At 35.9% G+C, this 16,569-nt stretch overlaps 1 protein-coding gene across 1 annotated transcript in view; it reads right to left on the reverse strand.

Moving 5' to 3' along the window:
- LOC145671137 (tetratricopeptide repeat protein 12-like) overlaps nucleotides 1–14,616 on the reverse strand; it is a 77,091-nt gene extending 62,475 nt beyond the window's left edge. The window contains exon 1 of the mRNA XM_081739941.1: nucleotides 14,446–14,616. Within this exon, the coding sequence (XP_081596067.1) occupies nucleotides 14,446–14,533 (88 nt within the window). The 5' untranslated portion in view covers nucleotides 14,534–14,616. The remainder of the gene's footprint in view (nucleotides 1–14,445) is intronic.
- Between the last annotated feature and the right edge of the window lie 1,953 nt (nucleotides 14,617–16,569).

Consider the following 16,569-nt stretch of genomic DNA (forward strand, 5'->3'; position numbering starts at 1 on the left):
TAACATTTTGCAAATACGGCCGAAGTGAGAGGCTGTTAAACGTCTCTTCCTTTCCACAATCCACTCTACACTTTCGGATTGACCTACTGTTCTCTGTTCTAGTTCTCTCAGTTCTTCTGGAGACTTTATTAGCCTCTGCAGAAATCCTATCTTTTCCCTCTCGAAGTCATTTTCTGAAAGGTCTGGTTTCTGGGCACTGGGTCCATAATCCTTGTCTCCATTAGTGCTTCCTTTAAACGGAATGGAACGTCGATATGTTCGTTTCGTAGATCGTCTATCCTTTGCACCTTGTAACTTTCGTTTCCTTTTTTGTTCCAGATATTTTGTGTACTTGCCTGGACTTGATTTGTACATGTGCTTGTGCAGTTTGAACATAGGTGCTCCAGTGTTAAAACGCACAACAGCTCCAGCACATTGAATTCCTGCATAGGATTTTCCAATCGCGAAATTAACACGTTTACCTCCAATGAATTTCGCCACAACGGAATTATAATGTTCGACTAAATTGCTACTAATGTCGTAAATTAAACTTCGAGAGTGCAAACTCAATCGTCTAACAACGTGATTTATTTTGTCAAGAAGTCCAGAGCTTTCAAGATATGGAATGAGATTTTCTTCTTTTCCATCATTGCTACAAAAATATTTTCCGCAGTTCGTATGGTAACCAAAAATATGAAATGTTGAATTCAAAATATCTTTTCTTAAAAGTTCTATTTTTTCTGTAAGTGGACGATCTTCATTTTTTCGAAATTCAACCGCTTCTACAACACCTCTTCTAAATCTAAGTACATTTGCTCCTATGCTTTTTCGCAAATGAATTGTATTCCTCCCATCACTTGTAGTTGCAATTTCTCTCAATTTACTACAAAAATTCCTTAGAAGGTGGTTTCTGCATTCAATCTTTTCTACCGTTAAATTTTTGTAAGGTTTAGCATCCAAAATCTTTTTGTACACACTACTATCTCCATCAGCTATAAGTTTGTTGAATCGCACACCATACATCTCTTCACTCTTACAGAAACCGTCGACTATTATCGACGCTTCCATTCCACATGCGCTTTGTCCAGCTGGCCAATTTCTTGAACATGCATGTTGTTTGGGTTGGACGTTATGTGATGTCGGTCTTGCGCAAATTATGCAGTACTTATTTTTTATTCCTATGAATAAAACTTTTCCGGTATTGTATCCCACAAGGTGTAGTGTATCAATGTGAAATCTTTGAGTTTTACGTCCCACGGTTATGCCGGTTAGGCTAAAGGAGACGGTGATGATGAGTAATGAATGAAATGGTGGAATGAAGAAAGTGGGAGAAAACGGGAGAACCCCGAGAAAACCCACGCACACGGTGTTTGTCCACCACAAAGTTCACTTGGCGGAGGCTGGGATCGAACCCGGGACCCCAAGCACCAAAGGTGAACGCTCTACCACTGAGCCACCGCGGCCCGCGTGTAGTGTATCAATGTGGCAAATAGGTAAGTACAAAATGCAATACCACACACTTTTATCTTGTAATAGGAAGATTCCGAGTTCGATCCTCAGTTCAGCCTTTCTGAAGTATTATCTCCTTACCTACAGTTACGTTAATACTATAGTCTTGTATTTTATTACTACAATAATACACTATTTTAGATTTCATAATACGTTTTAAATTTTTTATTATATACATTTGTTCAAAATGCAACACTTTTCGTAACACCAGTGCATTTTTTAAATTACTATTTTTGCATTTTAATTCTTGACGTAAAAGAAAAGCAAGTAAATACCGAACTTGGATTTTTTTTTCTTTTTCATACTACTTCTTGTTATTTCTTGCAATTAATTTTTCTTCATGTGACGTTTCTTACAGACATAAAATTTTACTTAGACTGAAGCCCCCCAAAAGCCAAAATGCTCTGCTACCAAGTAGCCCCGCTTTTGGGGCTACTTGTAAATTATATGTCTTTTCATAGTAGTAAGAGCTGTGTTAAAAATGGGACTATTTGGAAAGAACCACTTGCAAGATCACACTTTCTTGAGAAAATTGATATGCAACATGCCTATGTTTCTTTCATAATAGTGTGTTACTAGGCTGTTTTAAATAAAAAAGAGACTTTTTTTTTTTTGCACAACCTTTTAGTTAAACACAATAAATTTTTGAACCAACCTAAACTACCTACAGTGATAAACTTGTCTTCCTGAAGGCCAACAGAACCAATAAAAAAGAAATTGTTTTTGCAATATGCTTTTATAAACGGTAGTTTTTCAAGCAATGCAAGGGAAATTTTGGCAAATGCCAATACACACATAAGCTCTTGAGACTTCTTTAAGACACTAAAACATGCCCTACAAAATTTTATGAAACTTAAGTATGTATCAGATCAGTAATTGCCTTACATTGGTATACAAAATTACCTGGTACCATTTTACAAGTGTACATTTACGTTACCTCTTTGAAAAAATATAATATGGTACTGTGATAATAATAATAATAATAATAATAATAATAATAATAATAATAATAATAATAATAATAATAATAATAATATAACACAGTACGATAAGGACAAAAATTCACATATTAAAATCCTTTGCTGCAAAGTCATATGGAAAAACAACTTGTTCTCTGCGGATGTAGGTATGTTCATGCAAAATTTCAATAATGTCATCGTTGTCTATCCCCTGATCAATATCAGCAGTTTTAGAAGAAAAACGGAAGGAGATAAAAAAAATAGCCCCAAATTGTTCCAGAAAGGAAGTGGAAATGTAAAACTAATTTGTCTCGTTAGGAAACTTCTGAAAGCAATGATATTTAGCACAACCAGGTAAAAATCACTTTTCATTACGGAAACACAGGAACAATTTACAGAAAATTAAAACACACACACACACACACACAAAAAGTATCAATTGCTATCAGAGTTTTTAGACCAGTCTATAAATAAGATACAGCACTTATGATCATCCATATTGTTTCTTTTAGGTGCCTACTTTTCATTAGAAAAAAACGGCGTATCTGTCATAGTGCTTTCATTATTATACCATATAACAAAAAATGCCAGTTTTCCAGGTAACCCCAGATTTTCCAAGTAGCCCCAGTTTACAGTAATATTGTTCAATGCTTCAAAAGTACATTACTTCCGTTTATTAAGTGGTTAGCGCGCGTTTCTGCGTAACGTTTGCATGGTTCTGGATTCGATTCCAACAAGGTTACTTAAAAATATCGGTGTTGACCCACATATTGAGAACAATTACGAAGCTACGTAAAATAACACGAAGTGGAATCAGGTCTAGAAAGCCGGCATTAAGGCTGTACTAAAGTCATTATAAGGTGTAGAGCAAAATCGGTTGCCTTACTCTCTCCCACATAAATGCATGAAAATAATTGATATTTTGACACACTGAATGTTGCCGCTATAACATATGCTAATTACTTTTCTATTACAAACGAAATTTGAAAAAAAAAAAAAAAAAAAAAAAAGTGAATGCTTGGTTTTATCAAATACGACATTCCTTACGGATGATTGTAGTATCCTTTGCCTTTTACATATGGAATAATAAAAAAAGTAAAGCCCTATCTCTTGCCTCATAAGCGTCTGGCCAGACGCTTTGTCTCCAGTGCAAACTAGTATATATATATTTCAGAATTTTGTATGCTTCCGAAAACGAGGCTGGAATTTCTCCTCCCATACATTCCTTGTCATTTTTCTTTCAACAGAAGTCCTCACCCACCCTTCCTAAACCCCAGCTACTATAGTGGACCTCTTGTTTGTTTCCCTTTGTCGAAAAAAAGGGGAGGAAGGAAAATCCATGTGGTGCCATCTACCAGTTACGGCGAACACTACGTCCACTTAAAAAGAAGAGAAAAAGTATTGAAATATCGAATTTAATCAATGCATAATAGTTCGTAAATTATGCTTTTTTACGTTTAATATATGTATTACGATACGTTTGAAACAACTCCTAAATAAAAAAGATAGTAATTTAGGGGGCTGTGCCGTTAAAATTTCAAATATCGTGTTTTTTAAACTTTTATTGATTCACAAAGTTTCCGTAACTTTAATCACATGTGTAATAAAAATATATTACGTTTTTTAGACAGAGACCAACAAGCCCCATAGTACCATCCTATGTCTACAGCATATCGAAAGATTATGACAATCTTCCACTTTGTTAATTAACAGGAAGGAATGAGAGCATGCATGTTTTTGCGAACAGATTTTTTGTGGGTAGGAAGACTCTTAATTGTCATGTTTTATCTTGAATATTATTGATATATTTTTAATATATGTACTTGATCCTTTTTCGTTCAAAGAGCAACCATATGAATATCATAAATACATCTTTTTCAAAACCTTCTTCATTATGCCAAAGTAAATGATTATTAACTTGTAACAACTTTTAATGGACCCGAAAAGGACTTAAAATTAAATAACTTGTAAATCAAATTTCGAATGTACCTTATCGTCGTTGAAATGTATAGATAAATGAAGTCAATGATAAAATTTAAAATAAATATGATAATATTGTTACAAAAAATAAATATGATATATATTTATATGAACTGTAATTTTCATATATACGAGACGCATTCGAAAACTCGAGTGATTAATATGTATTACCTAACGATCCAGGATTCTTTTCTTTTAATTGTAAACCCACTAAAAGAAAGTCCCATTGTTCGGGCGAGATGATGTAACGACATCTTGTATTTTCAGTGTAATTTTAAAATATGCACTAACCAGTTTGAAGAAGAAGAAAATACGAAAAGAAAAGAGAATCAAAATTTGATTCTAATATGATGATTGGTGATGAGTTTTTGTCTTTACGTTGTCATAACATTTTGTAAATAAACGATATAATTCAGGAACCATCATAAAAGGGGATGTACGCATAATCAAAAAGGTGTGTATTTATTTCAATAAGTGTGTGCCACAATAAAAAAAAAAATAAAATAAAATAAAATAAAATAAAAATAAAAATAAAAGAAAGAAAAAAAACACACAGGAAAGCTAAACGCAGCATAAACTGTTTTAAGTGATTTTAGTAATTTAATCTAGCTATAATCATGACTGAGGACCTGTGTATAACGAGTTACGTTATACAGCCTTAAAAATAAAGTTAGGGACAAATATCCTGATGTATTATTTATTCATTGTTTAGTACACCAACACAATTTCGCGCTCTCTCAGTCAGTGTCAGCTATCAAAGAATTAAATTTTATTCACGACATTCAATAACTGTTTCTCTTCCTTTTTAAATTCTACAATACGGATGGCGCTTTGCGTTCTGTGGTTAAGGAGAGATTTCCTAAACTGTGTCCTCTAGGTGGAATTACAATTCAAGATGTGTTGAAACAATAGTAGAGCATAGAAGTGACCTGATGACAGAATAGACGATATAAAATATACACGAATTTATTTTATACTACCTTGGATAATCCACAACAGTGAGGTAATAACACTTATCATCAAGCCCAGGGATTTGATTCTGTGCTTTCTGATTTTAACTTTTTTGATTTTCACATTCAGTGAAATATTTTGCTTAACGGACTCATTGTACGACATAATCCAGACCAAGTCACTTGATATAAAAGAAAAACAAAGGAAACAGACGAATTTCTGAAAAACAAAATAAATAATTTTGATTCAGTATGAAACAATTGTGAAGCAGAAAGAGATATTGGTCAAATAAAAGTGATGATGTGAAAACTTATCTCTTCGTTTATACTGTGAAATTTATGACGACATATGAGGCCAAATTGACTTTAGGTTCAGTAGTTTGATAATGCTGACACTTCTTTAGCCATTTGATGAAAAGAGCATACACAAGACATTCCCAGATGCAGAATTTTTTTCACTGAAATAAAGTTATGGTCAACCGTTCAGTTTAGACTGACTTAGGAGCTAACTTTGCGTTGTATACTCTACAAATGATTATTTACTAATGGGTGTTCCTAAATTTCTCAGCTATTTTAAAAAGGAATTATATAAACTTTCTAGTCTAGCTGCCACCGCTACCAGTTCTTAATGCCGAATGCTCTCTCTCTCTCTCCATGTCGACAAATTCATTTATTCTGCAGAAATACTCAAGATCAGGATACACTTTCTGACCTATCCTTGATATCCATGGGAAAAACAGCTGATAAAACTGCAGCAAGTTGAAAATAGTGAATTTTATAATCAGGCGACCAGGAATTTTATAAGAAAGGAAGGAGAATAGTCTTAAAATTCAAGAAACATTGTGAATTTTATAATTGGGTGATTGAAGAGTCTGATAAAAAAGGAAGGAGAACAAACTTTAAATTTTAAGTGACAAGATGAATTTTGTAACTGAGTAACGACCTGATTTCGTTACAGTTGGTTTTCGTTTATTTTTTTTTTATTTTGCTTGATTATTTCCTGATCAGTTAAATGGTGTTATAATTTTCCAGCGTTAAAAAATTAATTTTCATATTTCTAGTGTGCTGTTATTTTCTCTATCTGTACCACATAATAAGAATTGGACTCTATAGACTATGAATTTAATGCCAATTTTGTTCTTCTTTTTAACTATGATTTGTATAATAAGTGTACTCAATTATCATCAAATATAAGATTTCCTACAATATTTTGTTTCGGTATAATTACCGTTGTTTATTTTGATTATTTTGTGCACATAACATTGGAAAATAATAATTAATTGTGCTTAGATCATTATTTGTTTAAAATATATTGGAACTAAGGTTATTTTGTATTATTAGTTGTTGACATATCTAGTGAAATGATCAACTTCAGCTAAGTTCGTTGGGCTCATTCTCTTTGGTGAGCTAGAAATTGTAAATTCCTTTAACGAATCATGTTCAACTGACCGTTCGAATACTAGATTAAAGTTATAGATATTCAAACTGATAAATTTTGTGCAACAGTAAACGGAAAAATTTATATAATGGGTATGAATAGCATAATAAATGAACTGAGATTTTGAAATCTGTTTTTAAGGATTCAAATGCAAAAGAATGACATCGATTACTGTCAGTTGTTTCAACATGTACATAAAGTCTATCACTTCTGTAACATCTCCTTATCTGTGTCTTCGATCCGATGCCTTGCCCTACTGCAACGTAGCTGCAGATGCGTAGCAGTGTGACAATATCTCGAGGAACGAATAGTGACAACGTACCCGTTTAATGATAGATTGGCACATGACAACTGGATGATTGTAGAATTTGACAAGGAAGCAGATATGATGAGCAACATTATAAAATATGTCAGTGTATTGCCTCTCTCATTCCGTAAGTTACCAACCGCCACTGGCTAGCACAGAAAGTTTAAACACACAAACTCTGGTAACATGCAGTGCGAAATAACACAGACACATACACACTTACATTATTACAATCAGATACCTGAAAACTTCTAGCTATAATACAAATAGCAACCGGTGCCGGTCTGGCTAGGTTGGTAATTGCAGAGAGCCCAAGGAGCCTGAAAACCTTGTGGGGGCTCCGACACATAGATAATAAATTTAAAATATATAATAAACTTAATTATCAGATTTATTAAAATACGAAAAACAGAATTAATTATTCTTATTAACAAATATAACAAGTCTAACCTATGTATAAATGTAACCAAGAAAGTTCTGTCGCTTTTTCACCCACCACCTTCGAACCTAAGCCGCACCTGGAAGATCAAAAATAGTCCCCACCAGCATCGACGACCTTCTGCCAAAGTTCTGGAAGGCCATGGATTCCATCGCGGTAGAACTTGGTGGGCCGTGAAGCGAATAAGGTATCAAGTGCATTTTGCACCTCTACTAAGAATTTGAACTGGTGTCCTCTAAGGTAATTGTCCAAGAAATGGAACAGGTGATAATCGGACGCTGTAATGTCCAGGAAGTATGGCGGATGCAACAATATTTCCCATCCAAGGCGTAGAATGGTGTCCCGGGTCATCCTAGCCACATGTAGCTTAGCGTTGTCCTGTAACAGGAGGACCCCTTTGCGATTCAGAAGTGCTGGCTCCAAAGATTTGAGCTTTGCTTCAACACAGCTCAACTGCAGAAGTACACAGTGCATTGATGCTCTGACCAGCTGATAGCAGTTCCCGATGCAAGATGACGCGAGCAGTCCACCAAACACACAGGAAGACCTTCTTCTGGTGTAGTACTGGTTTCGGCAGTTTTTGAACCGGTTCATGGGATGATAACCAATGATAACGGCGCCGTGGAGCTTTGTACAGAACCCACTTCTCATCACATGTCAACACCTTGTCCAGAAATGGTTCCTTCCTCAGACGGGACAACAAAGAAACACAGGTGTCAGCTCGTGTTGCCTTCTGGCCCGGAGTCAAATCATGTGGGACTCATCGACCCAACTTATAGTGCTTCCCAAGTTGATACGAGGTGCTGCGGAATAGTTTCTCCACTCACATTGAATTGTAGTCCACGTTCCTGACATGCCCGGCCATTGTTCGTGTCAATTGCTGCCTGAAGATCTTCATTTTGTACATGTGTTGGTCTTCCGACCGTGGTGCGTCTTCGAGTGTTTCGTCACTGTCCTTAAACTTGTTAAACCACTTCGACACTGTCCGCGTGGTCACGACACCCTCAACAAAGACATGGCATATCTTAAGCCCCGCTGCAGCGGCTTTTAACCCAAGTTTGAACTTGTGTCATACACGCCCTTATGACACTCTCTATAGGTACTATGTTCACTCTGTCCTTACGCAAGTTCATGGTGTAACTGAACTGCCACAACCAGGTAGTATGTTGGATATACCCACACCAACAACTGACCTTCGCCTTATCTCCACTCGCATTCAACTCACGGTGTGAGGGCCAATGGAACACAGACCTCCATGAAAAGCGACAGAACTTCCTTGTTACATTTATAGTTCAGTCCGCCTTTTCTGTTTCTTGGGTGTTGTCCGGCCAACACCCCACCCGCAGAACATATAAGCAAAAATATACAAAATTCTCTCTCCACTTTCCGACTACCAGCAGCTGAGGTTCGATCCTCGTGGGATGTCGCCTCATATGAGGTAAATATGTCGGATTTTGTTATTGACCAAGTTGCTATAATCGTAACTTCTATTATCCTAAACAACATTAATCTTGTCTTGGCTCAAGTAATGTTTTAAATTTTCTCGGAGCCATTTACAAAATTTCTAACTACAAATGCTAGAACAGGTGGCACTTGGTATAACACATTTATGTTCTATAGGCTCTTTTATAATACAAAAGATGAGTCATATCTTTTCCACTATATTGTTTTGTTTTATTTAAAATTTCTTATCCACTGTCACTTATTGTTTTTTTTTTTTTTTTTTTTTTTTTAATATTTTGCTTACTTTTACTTTATTTTAATAAATAATTATTAGTATTAAGCTGCATTTGTTCTGTTAGATTCTGTTCTTTCTATGCCTTAAAGACCTATGGTAAATAAATTTTCTTTGAAACATTTCCGATCTGAGATTTCAACAGAAATCTCGGGTTCGTGACACTTGGGATTGTTCGGTTAATGATGTTGGTCGCCTATTTTACCACGGACAACCTAAAAATATCGTTTAACTTTCTATAAGAAAAAAAAATACCGGAAAAGTTTACTGAATCCGTCACAAATCAGTGATTAAAACAAAAATTAATTTCTATCACCAAGAAATTACTAATGCATTGTGTCTGTTTCCACATGGTGAGTCGCCTTAAAAGTGCATACAGTACTTTTTAAATCCTAAAATGTACATTTTTATCAGAAATAACCACGATTATGTTTTAATCATAACATAACAGTAATTATTAAGAGTCACTTGGTCGATATTGGTGATTATTCTTAAGTTTCAGTAGATGGTTAAACGTAAATTCCAGTTTCCAGATGTAGGACGGGAAAAAACTATTGGCAGATTGTTTTTCCAATTTACGTTTTACAATCGAACGAACGTCAAGCATCGTGACGGAAGCATACTGAAATACAATAGGCAAAAGAACTTCGTAAATTATTTGCTTTTTACATGTTAATGAAGGAACCAATAGCACAAGAAGAGGATATGTTCGTCAAATTGCTCCGTATTCTAAGAAGGAAAAGCTACTCGAAATGCTCAGTAAGTTCAAAAATCAAAATATCACAGTGGCTGTAATTTATACAAAAGTCTTTATGTGCTACCACTGTCGCTAATGCGTCTGCTCCCTGCGGGCCCCCTTCTCTCGGCGTTGCCGCATGGTCCCACAAGCTTCGTCTTGCTCTACACTAGAGTAGACGCAATTCTTGTCTATAATGACCACCTGAAGAGGTTGGTGTGTTCTTCACACGAATAACTATTCTCATGGCACATCAGTTTGCAGATACATTATCGATATGCATAAACGAAGAAAATTCATTGGGACATTATTAAAACCACGATGTAAACTAATTTCATAAAATAAGTCCCATATTATTAATCTGCACAACTTTTTATAAGAAAAAATCCTTTCAAACAGCAAAAATATTCTTGTTTGCTTTCCAATTATGTGTTTAACCAGTTAACGAAAACATCATTACAACGTGATTTTACTGGAAAAGAATATAAAGGTTTCGCAGAAATTTTACTATATTGTAGAAAACATGCTTTTACGCACTTTTGCGTGATTATTCTTATTACATAACTTTACCTGTGAAACAATAATTATAGATTAATAGTTTGATAGTTTGGACCTACCGAAGGTTTTAACTTTTTTTAAACATTACTGCTGTAGAGTTAATATGCACAAATTTACGCACTAGTTTCAATGTGACAGAACATTACAATCTATTCAAGAAGAACCATTACTTCGTAACTTTTGTTTCTTTCAATAATAGGCTGCGATTCTACACTCACGGAAGTCCGCTTAAACACGCTGGTGATTTTATTACGAAACACTAATTAATTATTCGCCTTTTATTTATAATATTGTTGGTACTATCTCAGTTTATAAATGCATACATTTGGAAAATTTATAGAAGAAGTATCTAATGTTATTACAAAAGAGGAAAATATAAGTAACCAAAATCAGATTTAACTCTGTCATCTCTAATAATGTTTAAAAACGTAATCCAAAATGTACACTTCTAAGCACGTAATGGTTCATAAGGAAGCCATAATGGACTGAATTTGTACGTGAATGTACTGTCAGGTCATGATCCCTAACGATAAAGCTGTCTGGCATGTAAATTATCTAGTAACATGAAGAACACAATGTGTTTAGACATACTCGCTTACGCGTATAATCACCATCGCTGACGTGCCTGCTCGCTTTGGTAGCACAACAGCACGAATGCGTTAGCTTCGCCCTCCCCTCACTCGGTTGATTCATAAGCATTAGGAATGATTTTCCTGTTGAAAGAACCACATGTTCCATTCAAGTCATGAATGTATCCGTAAACTGGGATAGCACGATATTTTTTATGTTATGTATCGAATGACTGTCTTTAAAACTTCATCCGGCGGATTTCTAAAATTTACAAATAAATAAATAAATAAATAGAAATAAAAAAAATCAATCTCAAAAGAGAAACATATAAAAAATCAGAATATATTAAACTTTACCTGTAACGTTATATTTGTGCTTCATCGACACGCAAAGAGCTTTTGACCCGATCAATTGGATCAAACTTCTACAAATACTTATAGAGACTAGGGTCAACTGGAGAGACCGACAACTCATTCGCAACCTTTATATAGGACAACGAGTTAAGTTGAACCTGAATGAAGGAGAAACCAATAGTGTGAAGATTGGAAGAGGAGTCAGACAAGAAGATTGGAAGAGTAGCATGTCGCCCCAATTATTCAATATTTACAGTGAATGTTTAATGAAGGAACCATTAATGGAAACTGGAGGGAAGATCATAATTAACAAGATCAGGTATGCAGATGATACGGTTATTATGGCTAGAACCGAAGGAGGACTACAGGAGATGACTGGCAAAATAGATGACACTGGGAAACTATATGGGATGGAAAACAACATCGAAAGTCATGAGAATATTCCGTGGAAACCCGTCTATACGGGTAAGAGTAGACCGAAGAGAACTTGAAGAGGTCGATAATTTCAAGCATCTAGGAAGTATTTTGACGAGAGACAGTTACTGCACAAAAGTGATCAGGCCAAGAAATGTCATAGCTAAACAAGCATTCAACAAGAAAAGATCACTCTTAACTTAATATTGGAAAGAAGTTGGTCAAATCCTATGTACGGAGTATTGGACTGTATGGTTCAGAAGCTTAGACAATACGGAAGTTAGAGAAGATAAAATGGACAGAGACAATAATAAACAAAGATATTTTAAAACGGATAGGAGAGAAGAGGACGCTTTTAACCAGCATCCTTCGTAGGGTCAATTGGATTGGACACATCTTGTGGAGAAATGGTCTTCTTCATGACACCATAGAAGGAAAGCGGGAAGTAAGAAGAAGAAGAACACAACTGATAGATGATTTGAAAAATAGATGGAAATATTGGGAATTAAAAGAGGAAGCTGAAGACAGAGAAATATGGAAGAAACATCTCGAAGCCCAAACCTCAATAAAAATAAATAAATAAAAAAGCACATAAGAACATACTGTAAACACGGAAGCCATAAGAAGCAAGATTGGCAAGATTGTAAATCGTAATTTCTAATGGTCGAAGTGTCCGACACGTTCCAGTGAACGACCTTAAGTAACGAACTAGTTATGATGATATTTTCCGAAAACAGTGTAAAGGAATGGAACTCAGTGATGTAGTATTCCAATATCAGAGAAAATCGAAGCAGAAGTTTAAATCACCGGATACTGGAAAGGATAATACGTTAGGATTTCTAGGAATCTCTTACATATATAACAAAGTAGAAATACGAAACACAGTGTGCTTCATAAGGAAGACATGAGGAACCTAAGTTCTATGTGAAGGCAGTGTACAGTGCGATCACGCGTAACCATAGAAGTGACGCAAAGCTGTGGGACACATAAGGAATGTATTTTTATGCCGCATAAATTGTCTTCCCGCTATCCTCGTTTACGGGTAGATCCACGGACGCACCTGTTCCCTATAGACGCACGCCCGCAGTACCGTTTAGGCCCCTCTATTGTGCTCCTTCTCTGATTCGGTTAGATGACATTCGTGCTATTTAGTCACGACCTAGAGCAAGTTGATTTGAGTTTTGTGCACTGTAATATTTACACCATATATCCACACATTCTGTGGTGCTGGTAAAGTTTTGGCACACCACATTTTGGAAAATTTACAGGGTGAAATTCAATACTCTGCATGAACAGGCATAATTATCAGGAACAAATTTCTGCAGGCGACATAATTAAACACAAAGTATATAGAGCTGTATTTTAGGTTTACAGGTGTAGGGTTACTAGTGTGAAATCATTACAATACTTTGCGACGGATAAAACATGTGACCTATGAAAGATGACTGTATTAGATATTATTCTAAGAGTGCACTTTGAGCAGAACAAGTGATTTTGAGTATCTTTTAGCTTCTCCCCAAATCTTGCAAATATAAGATCTCTAGTGCTACTTACTTCATAAAACCCAGCTGAGCGAGCGAAGGGGGTTAAAAGCCCGGTAGAGCCCATTTCAGTATTGGTTCTTAAGAATGTTTTGCTTTAAGTGCACTTTTGGCAATGCTATTTTCAACTGGCGGCATATCTCTGCATATGTAGAGAAGCTGTATTTTATTAAGTTTACAAGAGGAGCATTATTAGTATGAAACCATTAGAAGTGCCATTGAACCTCACGTCATTGCCAAAACCCGCTTCGCTTACACGTATACCCAGTGTTGCTGACGCACTCTCGCACGGGCCCACCTGTTTCGTCCTGCCCTGACTCGGTTAGACAGTATTTGTACTTTTCATGCCTTACATCGAGACGCCGTATTTATACGCGATTCATAGAAGAACTGTATTTTTCAACAATTACTTCTGGTAGCCCCCTTGAATTATATCTATGCTAAATGTCACCCATTGCAAATGTTTTGGAGAACAATACGAAGGAAATTAGTGAAAGAGTCATAACTTTAAACAATTATTGGGTTAACTTTACAACGCCCCCTACAGCTGGTATACTTACTCAGAAACGAGAAATTACACTCTATTTACTTTATGAAAATGAATCAAAACTTACCTAACCTCAAGCCTTATCCATATCTTACTCTACTCTACCCTACCCTTTTAAAGCGGCCCTACTTATCGATGCGCAGCTGGAGCGTGTATTGTAAAGTTTACCACAATTATTTTCAGTCGTGTGCGAAAACGAACTGAATGCATTGCATTCATAGTGAGCCCTGCTAAAGTCAATCTGCACCAATTAATGCAACTCTTGTATCAAGAAACAATTTCTAAGGCAGTAAGAGTGGCTCCCCTGCAAACGAAGTCAGTATTTCATGAACATACGTAAGACCCCAAGGAACAGGATACCACGTTTCATCTCAATTTACTTTACGAAATAATATAATTAAATATAGGCCTAAATGCTTTTAATACTTACCAACTTCTCCAACTCGTTTCATAAAATTTTCAAATTCCTCGCTGTCTACACCAGCCATTTTCAAACAAACCCATCTCCTAGCAACCATATATCAGTGATGCCAACCAAAATCTTTTAATATACCATCTCAAGAGCGAACAAGATGGTTGCCCGGTAATACCAAACACCTCTCTACAGGAATAGGAGATAATATATAGGTATCTTGGGCGTGAGGGAAGGGGGTCTCTGGGAATTATCTGCATCTTGAGCCTCCTTCCGTAGCGGTTTGCGACAACGCAATAAAAATTATGTTTTACAGTATTATGCGATAGTTGGTACAGCTATTATAAATAGTTGTATCATTGATTGCGTTTCGTTGCGAAAGCTCTTACGGACTGAGCATCCTTCGTTGCTAATCGTCTATTTCAGCTTTGTTCTTTATTACTCAGACAGCTTTCATTTACTCTGATCAATAGGGTTATCACCTATGCAATCACAGGCATCATTACCGAGCGGGGTCGGGGATACGTGTACCCCAGTTTTTAATCAAGTATATTTAAACAAACTATACTACTTTGTATATATAACTTTAATCGGAAAGAGGATTTTGATTTTGATTCATCCAACCCCCTCCCCCGCAGGCTTAAAAAGCTAACGACGCCAGCAAGGGCGCCCATCAGGGGGGGCAAGGTGGGGCGCTTGCCCCCTAGAGGAAATTGTACTTCAGAATATCGAAAATCCAATAGAATTTTTACATTAGTTACAGAAAAATTTGAAACTATTTTTGAAACGTTGCTTATACTTGCCCCCCCCCCCTTGGAAACCTCAACATGGGCGTCTTTGGACGCCAGTGATGCAATGTAAAATGTAGGGATACTTTATGCAACGAATGAAGATAGTAATGTATGATCATTTCGGTACATTTTTTCCGTAATACTAGTAGATAATATGGGCCTTATGCAGAGATAATCTGACGCATGATTAGTGTCATACTAAATAGTTCGACAAACATATGTTTCCTGCAGTAGTCAGGCCTTTAGAATGATGTTAATCACACGTCAAAACGACTTTGCATAAGGCGGTATAAGGTGCTAGTGAAGAGAAAATCATATTTATCTACTTGATAAAGGGTCAATACATCTGAAGTGATCGAGAAAAATATAAATTGTTTGCTCGACCTTTTTGGAACTTATGAAACCTACGCAGTTGTTTCCTTCATGTTTTAAGACTTTAAAACTGTATTTACAATGTGTTTATCTGAAGTGGTTTGCTAGTGGTGGACATGATTGTTTTGTGGCGCGCGCCTACTTTCACGATTGTAAGTTAACAAAAGAAAACGTTCATTACGACAAAAGTAGGCTACTGTTCGAGAAGGATCAGCCAAAAGTATTCTATTGGTAGTGGAGCGAAGTAAAAAGTAGGCCTATAGTTATTTATCTGTTTCTCGTTTCTATGAGAAAATGACATGTAAACGTAAGCATCAATATGGGTGCAATTTCACGTTTTGTAATGTTTTGTAGGTAGGAAGGAACGGTATACACAGTTTGGTATAGTTTGTGCTACCAAGAGATATGTCAGTACTTTTACCAGAAAAAATATTTATCGTGATATGCTTACCTTTATGTTTTTATGATTGTTTAAAATATCGGTTTTGTCGAAACACTCGAATTTTAGGTTGAAATAGTTGTGATGGGCACGGGTCTCTGACGGGGGGACGAGGGGGAACCGTCCCCCCAATATTTTGAAGGACAAAATATTCAATATTTTATTGTAATTTAATTATTTACTAAGGATAGAATAACATATAAATAATAATATTTTTTTATTTGAAATATAATATTCAAGCTGTGAAACGATTATAACAGAGTTCTTAATATACCTCCGATGATGCGTGAAGGTAAGCAGAAGGGTAAAAATGGAATTGAAAATAATAGACAGGTTGGACTAGGAAGTACCATTTAAATCAATTTCTTTGATGTCCCCCCAAATTTTATATGCCAGAGAGGCTAGTTGGTGGGGCTAGTGATAAAAATCTCAAACTAGCTCAGGATGTAGTGCTACTGTATTTTTATGACAAGCAAAAGGCATTCTTGTGTATTTTACTACTACGAAAGTTATAGCCTCTTAAAAATGAAGCATACTCGG

This window comes from Thermobia domestica, chromosome 15 (genome assembly GCF_964235325.1).
Source record: "Thermobia domestica chromosome 15, izTheDome1.hap1.1, whole genome shotgun sequence".
Taxonomy (NCBI): Eukaryota; Metazoa; Arthropoda; class Insecta; order Zygentoma; family Lepismatidae; genus Thermobia; species Thermobia domestica.